The sequence below is a fragment of the Octopus bimaculoides genome, chromosome 4, assembly GCF_001194135.2.
Source record: "Octopus bimaculoides isolate UCB-OBI-ISO-001 chromosome 4, ASM119413v2, whole genome shotgun sequence".
Classification (NCBI taxonomy): domain Eukaryota; kingdom Metazoa; phylum Mollusca; class Cephalopoda; order Octopoda; family Octopodidae; genus Octopus; species Octopus bimaculoides.
The window spans coordinates 90,856,616-90,867,069 of record NC_068984.1 but is presented as its reverse complement, the minus strand read 5'-3'; the positions used below and the strand labels follow the sequence as shown (position 1 = coordinate 90,867,069).

The following is a 10,454-nucleotide window of genomic DNA, read 5'->3' as shown; positions in this document are numbered from 1 at the left end:
ATATATATATATATATATATATATATATATATATATATATAATGTGTGTGTGTGTATGTAAACAGTTGCTGAAGTTGCTTGGGTCACACTCTCTCCCTCTTCGACCTCTGTTGCTATCAAGTACAACTATGGCAATGTTTTAATAATCTTGCTGAGATACAGCTGTCCATTCTTATCCTTTTACTATAAGTGTCTGTATCTTTTCGTCGTCCCATTTACTTTCTCACGTTCGCTCGAAACCACCCTAATTCCTTCATCTGCTTCACTCGCTGTGAACAGATTCATCATGGGCTTAGAATACGATGCTTGTCGGTGGGGAACAGGTAAATATTTAAAACTTTCATTCTTTGTTTATTTTTATCCAATGCCTTACTTTACATGTTCAGATGTTTTCGTCGCAGTTACTTGTCAGTTTTGAATTCAGTTAATCAACAGTTATTAATGCATTGTAGTTGTATAAATTGCTTCAATGTTTACATGGTTTCTTCGTTACCATTGATTACTTGTTACTTGTAAATAATGGTTACAGATGTGACTTACATTCGATTTGTATTTAAGATTCATGTTTGTCACATTCTATAAATTATATTGACTACTAATATGGATTTCCTTGAAAGCGTTTCTATTATTTCTTAATTTCTGTACTTGCAATAGGTACTGAATAGGAATTTTGCTTTCAGTTATATTCTTGTTTTGTTATCGACTAGACGAACCTCCTCTTCCCTCGCTCCTCTTTCGTGACCTGGATAGTGTAAAAATGTTTTAGAGATTCGAAATAATTTCATTGCACGTGTGCAATCACAACATGCATAAATTATGTAAATTGTTTTTCCGTTCTTTTAATGAAATGAAAAATATTTCTCGCACCACAAACATCATTAATGTGCTCAAAGAAAAAAAAAGGCATATCGCAACTCCATGATCCCCATGAGAGGTAATTTCTTTTTAAAAAATAGTATTATCTGTCCTCTCAACCCTCCTCCGTTAGCGATGATCAAGTAACATTCAAGTTAGTTCATTACTTTCTCTTTATTTTAGTACATGTGCACAGTTCCAGTGTTGAGTATGACGTGTAAATATAATTGGTTGTTTAGTGGGATTTTACCTTCGTAATAACTTTATTTGAAAAAGAACCTCATTCTATCTGGTCTACATTCCAGACAACTGTTGCCGAAAAGGAATTCCCCAATTGATGATATCATGTCTTTGTACTGGTATGCTCTGTTTGAATCGTGTAAAAGTGAGAGAGAGAGAGAGAGAGAGAGAGAGAGCGCATATGCGTAGTTTTGAGCATTTTTATTTACATTAATTTTGCTTATATATAAATTACAACTACGGTTTAGTGTGGCAGGTTTTATGAAAAGCCAGTAGTGTTAAAATACTTTTGATAAACAGCATTTAAGATTGTTTTAGTGATATAATGTTATCTGTAAATTAAACTGTTATGGGCAACAAGATAAATAATTTGGTCAACAACAGATGAATTTTTTTTTTGTCTATTCATGTACTCAGAAATAATGTTGAAACTTAGCTTCCAGTTTTCAAAAGATTGAACTTTTGAAAGGCAGGCTGCTTTAAAATATGTGAAATGGTTTTTAAAATGGTTACTATTGAACTAGGAACAAGAAAGTTGATAGATTTCAAGATAGGAGTAAAATCTTCAGAAACTGTTAGTCAACTACTTATTTACTAGAGAGAGAGAGAGAAAGAGACCTGTATAATAAGCAGGTCATCTTTTTGTTGTGATAAAATAAACTGTAAAAGTTTTGGAAATACCTTTTCAAAGTAATATTTCCTTTGTGACAATGTTGGTTTTTAATATCTTGTGAATTTTAGGATTATCCTTATTTATGATACCTTTTAGAAGCAAAAAAAAAAAAATATATTAATTTCTTTTGTAGTTGAAAGAGGGGATAAATGCAAATAGAAAGTGTAAAGGTATTCTTAGAGAATTGATATAAAATGCAGTGAAATTTTAGGAAGCAAACAAAAATATGAGCAACTAAATAAAAAAGAAAAGTAAGTGGAGAGTCCTGTGACAGTTAAATTTTACCCAACATAGATAAAGGTAGTTGTTGCTGTTGGGTAGTCCTGGTCATCTCTTCTTGGGCAAATTCAGTATGTTGATTTGGGTAGTTTATTAGCTTTAACTTCCACTTGCATTTCAAAAAAGTTTACTTCTCAGATATAAAGCAATCATTTCTAAGCTAATAGTTTTATGTCTGTTTTAATGATTAGATTGAAACTATATGCATTGCATTTCTGTTTCACCATTGTTGTCTCATATACACTAAATATATCATAAATATTTTCATCACATATTTCACAAGTTCATATTGCATATGCAACCTACCATGCTCATCTACTAATATAGTTATGTCTCCATTTCTTTGTCCTCTTGACATGGCATTGTTCAGTTTGAATTTTGTGGAATTACTGGAAAGCCATTTAGTTAACTGAATACTGAGTAGGAATGTACATTGTAAGTTGTTTGACTAACCATTTATAAAGTGTGTGTGTGAATAGATGTGCAAGGCAGTGACAGAAAATAAACTTAAGATCAGGTCAAATATGTTTCACAGATATTTGAACCTGTTTGTGGAGATAAAATTCTCATTTAAGACAAAAAGGTGTTAGAGCACCATAGTTAGCTCAGGGTGCCCTCTATTGGACTGATGGATGCAGTTCAAACTCGTTGGTTTGCTTCATCCCTCATTCTCAATCATCATTCTTTCCCACTATGTTTTCACTGTTCACTTCTTTTCTGTGCCTTCAGTTATGTCTCTCTCTTCTCTGCCATACTTCATTTTGACATCTCTCATATCCACCATCATTTTCAACACTCTCTTATATCTGCTTGCATGCCCCACTCACTATAGCCATCCTTATGTACCTCCACATCTTCCTCCCCATGCGCAGCATCTCTCTACATTCTTATCTATCCTGCCTCCTGAACCATTTCTGTCTCCTGTCTTACCTCTTCTCTATACAGGTATTTTCTATCAACTGCACCTCCACCTTTGTTCATCATTCACTTACATTCACCCCTGCCCCCATTTCAAACTATCTGTCATTCTTCTTTCACACGCTTATGAAACTAGCCCCTGATCCACTGTCTGTATCCTCTCTTATGTACCTTGAGGGTTTGCTCTGGCACCCCATCACTGCCTTCTTATCTACTCTCACCTACCCATATAAAATGTGGGGTAACCCTGTATCTTCTCTATAACAAGACACCTGCACTTGTCTCTCTATCGTACTTTCATTACCTGGCATAAAGCCATGTCCCCCATCTCAGATACTCCCCACACTTAGTTGAAAAGGCTTTTCCTATTCTTGCTTTGAAAGTTACTTGGTGACATCACTAATGTTAGTGACACAAGAAAAGCACCCAGTTTGTAAAGTGGTTGGTGTTAGGAAAGACATCTCTTTGTAGGAACCATCATACCAAACTTAACATTGTAATGATGTAAACTGTGGATTGCTGGACCCTGTCAAACTGTCCAGTGTATGTCAGCATGGAATATGGCGATTAAAGGATAGTGATGATGATGTCTGTGTATATATATATATGTATATATAAATGTATGTCTGTCTGTCTGTCTGTATATATATGTATGTGGTTTTATATATGTATGTGTATGTACCTATGCATGCATGCATGTGTGTGTCTTTATACAGAGGTTGACAAAATAATGGAAACACCCAGCATCATAGCATCATAATTTTGAAATATCTATAAAACCATCAAAAGATTGTTTATTTTTATGGTTTTTGATTTATTATTAGTGTTGCTTAATGTTTTGCTAAAATTGCTGTTTTTCAGATATCATCAGAAAAAGGTAATTAAAATTCATTAAAATAACAGATTTATTGGACTTTCAAAGAGGTCAAATTGTTGGTGCTCGTATGGCAGGCGCTAGCATAACAAAGACACCTGAAGTGTTTGGTGTATCAAGAAGTACTGTCTCGAAAGTAATGACAGCCTTTGAGAAAGAGGGGAAAACCTCCTCATCAAAGCAAAACTCCAGAAGGAAACCAAAACTTTCAGATAGGGACCACCGTCGGACTCTTACACAAATTGTTAGAAAGGATCACAAAAGGACAGCTCCCAAAATTACTGCATAGCTTAATGACAACCTCAAGAACTCAGTTTCCACAAAAAGTGTTCGCCAAGAGTTGCACAAAGCCAGATTTCATAGGAAAACCACTACTTCAAGAAACAAACATTGCAAAGTATTTAGAGTGGAGTAAAAGCCTACAGAATTGGTCCCTAGAGCAGTGGAAGAGTGTCATTTTCTCAGACAGGTCATCCTTTACCTTATTTCCAACCCCCAGCTGAGTATTCGTGTGGAGACAGCCAAAAGAAGCATTTGACCCAGACTGCCGTCTTCCAACTGTTAAACATGGAGGAGGATCTGTGATGATCTGGGAGGCTATATCTTGGAAATCTGCTGGCCAATGGTTTCTCTTCACGGCAGAACTAATAGTCAAGACTATCTGAGCATTTTATCTGATCAAATTCATCCTATGGTTGCGGAACTGTTTCCAGAGGGAGACGTAGTGTTTCAGGATGTTAATGCACCAATTCACACAGTTGTTACTGAATAGCATGAGGAACATTCTAGTGAAGTTGAACATCTTATCTGGCCACCACAGCCCCCAGATCTCAGTATTATTGAAAGCTTATGGTGCATTTTAGGAAAACAAATAAGGATCAATATCCTCCACCATCATCACTACAAGAACTGGAGACTGTTTTAGCTGAAGAATGGACAAAAATTCCTTTGGAAACAATTCAAACTTTGTACGAGTTCATACCTCATAGAATTCAAGGTGTAATAAATTTGTTTGGAATTGTAAGGTGTTTCCATTATTTTGTCCAACCCCTGTATGTGTATGTACATGTGTGTGTGTGTGTTTATATGTATGTGTATGTACATATGCATGTGTGTGTACATGTATATGTATGCACATAGCTGTATATTATTTTTTAATTGATAAAGAACAACGTGCATTTGCTCAATTGATATTTTTCCATTCCGTTTGATGCAAGTAATTATCTATAAAATTGAATGATTATCATCACCTTCAGATTTTCCACACCTACCCGTTGGTTCCTTTATAATTGCTGCAAGTCTTCTGCCTTCACACTTTACATTTGTTAAATAACATCATATAGAAATACAATGCTATATAAGAGATATCATATAATGTACTCTCCGTATAAAAATATATTAAAAATTAACAGGTACAGAGTGAATTAGATGTTATAGATGTTCAGATGTAATTGTAGATTTACCTATGAATTACTCAACTCACTAGATTTTGTAGTTAATTTCTGTGACCTAACTGACTTTATATAGGCTAGATATGGATACTGTGAAAGTATAGTAGCCAGAATGAATAAGGGATGAAAAAAAAATTAGATAACTCACCACTGATTGGCTACAAAGGTTGTTTTGTTTTTTTTTTCTCCATATGTGAGAAACAGATTGTATGAAACATGTGTAAGAAGTGGCATATTTACTGTTGGAAGGTATGGGCATTGATTGTTTCTCAAACAGACTTAGAGAAATTTGCAATGTTATCTTGTGCACTATGGCAGGAAATGATTTGAAGGGGATTTGGTTCCTATTTCTTGCAGACCAAGAAATTGCATTGGGGCTCCTATGTTGGCTCAAAAAGTCTACTTGTTTGACTAAATGTATATATAAATGTGTATAAATTATAATACATATTGAGTTTAACTGAGAGTTTTAAATTTACTTCTTTCAGCTTATCAAAATTCTATATTTTGATCACTGGTTGAATAAATTGTAAGCTGAAAGAGGCAAAACTTGTCCTAAATCTATATAATGTATAATAAATTTAACTCTACTAAAAGTAGTAAGTCTTATTATTAGTAAATGTTTGTTATTTATAGTTTTATAACAACAAACCCAGCATTAACATTAATACTGGTGTACATGTGTGTATGTGATTTTTGTGTTGTATTGTTTTCAAAAGCTGAATGTCATGAAAACAATTATAAGCAAAAGTAGGAGTTACACTTCAGTTGTTTGTCTGGTACAATGAATTGAATAGATAGTTTATGCTCCTTGCTCAGTACTAAATTAGTACTGAAAAATAATTCCACATGTTAGCATATTAGCAAAGGTCATTCACATCAACAATATAGATCCTTCAAAGAACAGAGTAGTTTTAAAACTGATATCTCGTGACTTACAGATGTGATATTTACTTAGTTTCAGTTCATCTGAGAAACATAACTTAATAATACTCATAGCTTGTATACTTGTCAAAAGTTTTGCATAATTCTAAAGAAATGGGATTTTTTAGTAATATAACTGTAAACAGGTTAGTAATGATTACAGTAGTAATCTGTTCATGATGAAAAATATGGAATTAGAATTGTTGATTTGATAGATTCCATTTTTTTTTAATGGTCAGTGAAAAATCTATTGAATAAACTCGATTATGTGAAGATAGGCAGGAGAAAAAACTAATTTGTTTTGGTTTTAAAGGAAGACAAAAATTTTTTTAATATATTTGAAGGTGTATTGATATATTAAGAGACAAGTTATGAAATTGACCTGAATAACTTGGTGCTTATATTTTGTGTAGTTAAATATGATGAGTCTCTCTGCTAATGTCTGTGCTTGGTTTTAAATATGATTTGTGGTACATAAACAGAATATATTAGCAGAAGTAGGTATGAGTTCAACAGCCTACATTCTTTGACAATGTTCCCCCTACTGCAGATCTTCTATTCATAACTGATAAGTTACAGATAAAGCATGGTTGTTCAGATTGCAACTAGTCTGGATGCATCTGGGCTTCTGCCAGCATTTTAGAGTTAATTTTTTCTCCTAGTTAGAAAATTCTGAGTTTACCTTTTTTAAAAAATTCCAATTTATTGTTAATCTTTCATCATTTTATTTAAAAATTGAAATAGATTTTTTTTTTCTTGAGTCTCTTTGTTTACAGAGAATGATATTAATTTGCAATACTTTTGATTTCAGTTTTAACTTTGTGTAATCAAATCACTAATGAATGTGAACAGATTATCAAATATAATTGCTTTTAAATTATTATTTATTGATAAAATTGTATTTATTGTAACATTTTAAGAAATTGTGTATATTACCTTCGTATATTCTTTGATGTTAATCAGGATAGAGTTTCACTTTATTTATTATTATCCATGCGACAAAAGCAGAATGTTTAATTTAAGAGGTTATTTATATAAAATAAGCTGTTAAAACAGCTACTGAAGTTATTTCAAATAGAGTGCCAACAATCTCAAGGAAGTAATATCCATTGTAATTAATTAGATAATGTCAACAAACTAAAAGTTGTGAAATATTTTGGAAAGGTTATTTTGTAAATTCCATACTTACTACTGTTTAGCTTCAAACTGATAATAATCTTAGCAGGGTTAAAGAAAAATGAATATAGAAAATCTCTATAAGAGAATTTCTATTTTCAATATTCAGGTAATGTGTGAGAAGTATTAATATTATGGTTCCTTTTTTTTTTTTTTTAAATTTAAATTTTTCTTTTTGTTTCTCTATGCTAGATATCAGTTTTTCCATTATATATAGAATAGCACTCATGGAAACAAATAACTTCATGTTCTTTCTATAGATGTATATGAGTTAGACTGTACCATACTATAGTATAGTTACAGGATAGGAACTAGATAAATGAATAAAATGTGCACTTTCGCTTTTTTAACCTTTCATAACATTCTTTTAATAAACCATATTTATGGAAAAAGAGACAGTTGGGAATACCTCAAGATTTGAACTTTTAACCTCTGCTTTATATTGAAGATGATGGGGGGAAAAAGAAGAGAAAATCCTTTTCATAAATACAATACACAATGCTAAACATTAATTGGAACTTCCATCCTATGCTTTACATTGAACAATAATTGTTTTTCACCTGAAAAGAAAAATGTAAACTGCTCTTGATGAAAAATAGAAGAAAAACATGTCACATGAAAGAGGAAAAAAGTAGTATATTAATCTCATTTTGAAGTAGGAATTTATCATCATTATCATTTGAAGTCTGCTTTCCAGTTTGACTGGAACTGGTAAGCTGGAGAGCTGCACCAGATTGTCTGATTTTGATTTAGTTTCTACAGCTGGATGCTCTTCCAACCACTCTGAGAGAGTACTGTGTGCCTTTTGCTTGTCACCAGCACTGGTACATTTACATGTCACTGGCATGGATGCTTTGCCATTACTGACTATAAACAGCTTTGGCTGTTTAGGTTTGGGACCTGCCTATACAGTAGAATAATTATACTGCACAATAAATGGTCATGTCCTTACTGAGCAAAACCATGCCAGTTTGAATAAACTTCTCTGATGAAAAACATTTAAATGTTACTCAATATGTCCAACTTTTTGGACAAATATGTCACTGTTTGCTTTTCTATTTCATTATATCTATTTTTGTTTTTTTTCTTGTACACCTATATTTATATAAAACTTTGAAACACTATTATATAATTGTCAATGAGTTGTACGAATGCAATATAAAGCTATCAAAACATTCAACTAATGATAACAAAAAAAAAAGTCGTCTTATAGAATATTTAACTTTGGAATTGAACCTTTATCCTACTGCAGTTTCTCTCATCACTTGCTACAGTTACCTCTTTACTATCTCTACATATCTCCCCTAACACTCTTATGAAACCTCCTACCCCATCCCCTCTGTACCTCTTATATTTTCTCCATTCTACCTTGTGTGTAGGTTCCACTGAATCTCCAACACCATTTATTTCTCTGTCTCTCTATCTTTCTCTATCCCTTATTACCCTCTTTTTCCTACGGGGTAGCCAAGTATCTCTTCTATAGTAAGACATTTATCTCTATCCCTCTATTATAGGTTAACTTCCCAACTGGCTCAAAGTCACCTCCATCAATACTACCCCCCTTCCCTGTTGAAGGGTCATTGTCTTGCAAGTTACTTTGTGACCCCACTGATGCTGGTATCATGTAAAAAGTACTAGTGCAGGTGCCACTTAAAAAGCAAGTACATTCTGTAAAGTGGTTGACATAAGAAAGGGCATCCAACTGTAGAAACCATGCCAAAGCAGACAATAGAGCCTGTTGCAACTCTCTGAATCACCAGCTGCTGTCCAAACATCCAACCCATGCTACTATGGAAGATGGATATTAAATGACGATGATGATGATAATAAGAGATGAAAAAACTGTTTCATGAATATAGTATAGAATACTAAACTTTAAATGGATTTGAACTTTCACCTTATACTATACATTGAAGAATAACTACTTTTACCTAGCCCCACTCCCAAAGTAAACTATCCTACTTGTTAGAAAACAGAAGAGGATAATGACATGTCACATGAATGGTAAAAAAAGTTATATATGTATATATGTGAGTGTGTTTGTTTATTGTATAAGTGCAAGATATTTTGTTACATAGTTCTCTTTTTTTTCATGCTGTTGTAAAATGTTGGCAACATTTTCATAAAACTTGTAACTCATTGCTATGGTTACTGTTAGCTGGCACTATATTTCTCAGGTATTAGACTTTTGTAGAAAAGTATTGTTATTGTATAGTTTTGGCTTAAACTCAGAAGTATTACTTGAAAAATATCAGAAGAGCAAAATATTTGATAAAAATACATATCCTTTAATGTGTTGTTTAATATAATATAGGGTTAAATAAATCTGAGTTAACAAGAGGAGAAAGCTTTTAGTTTCCTAGAAAGCAGATGTGATGTTAGATGTAATTTGAATGTGTTTTCCAATATCAAAATTAAAGATGCTCTTTGCTAACAAGACTATGGCAAATATCATTTTCTCGCTTTCTTTTTTCTTTTGTTTACTCAGTCACAGAATTTTAAAAACAGCTGAACAAAAAATTTCATTAGGAAAAATGAGTTTGTAAGAACCGCTTGTGCTGTATATGAAGAAGAGATACTTATTCAGGCATGATTAAATCTCTGTTCTTTGTTTCTTCATCCTTTTTGTTCAGGAGATTCATGGGACCTTTTCTGTATAGGTAAGCTTGTATCACTTAACCACACACATTTTGTATTTTGAAAAAATGCATTAATTTTAGTGTAGCTGTACCCAAATTTGGCACCATCTCATGCTAAATGATGATTTCCAGTGAAATAATAAGGATTTGTATAGTAAATAAAAGAAAGGTGTTCGGAAAATGAGAAGTGGAAAGTCATGTAGAACAAATAGTGTTTTATTGGCATAATAGAAATTGTTTGCAAAACGTAAAAGACAGAAGTCATTGTATTAACAGTAAAATGGAGAGGGAAGAATAGCTAAAGGTTGTGCTTTTTCTTCTTAAAGGTTTTCAAATATTAAGCTCAATGTTTATATACAACATATGTGTATATATATATATATATATATATGTATATATATATGTATATATATATGTATATATAT

The 10,454-nt window shown here is 32.6% G+C and overlaps 1 protein-coding gene across 12 annotated transcripts in view; it reads left to right on the top strand.

Moving 5' to 3' along the window:
- The window catches only part of LOC106883142 (6-phosphofructo-2-kinase/fructose-2,6-bisphosphatase), a 160,856-nt gene that overhangs the window by 48,412 nt on the left and 101,990 nt on the right, over positions 1–10,454 (top strand). The window contains exon 2 of one of the 12 annotated variants that reach the window (XM_014934033.2): positions 10,024–10,050. The exons of 9 other annotated variants lie outside the window; for them this stretch is intronic. In XM_014934033.2, the coding sequence (XP_014789519.1) occupies positions 10,024–10,050 (27 nt within the window). Of the gene's footprint in view, positions 1–49; positions 324–912; positions 935–10,023; positions 10,051–10,454 lie in introns of those variants that run through there. 2 more of the 12 variants (XM_014934036.2, XM_014934040.2) reach the window with 2 other exon arrangements.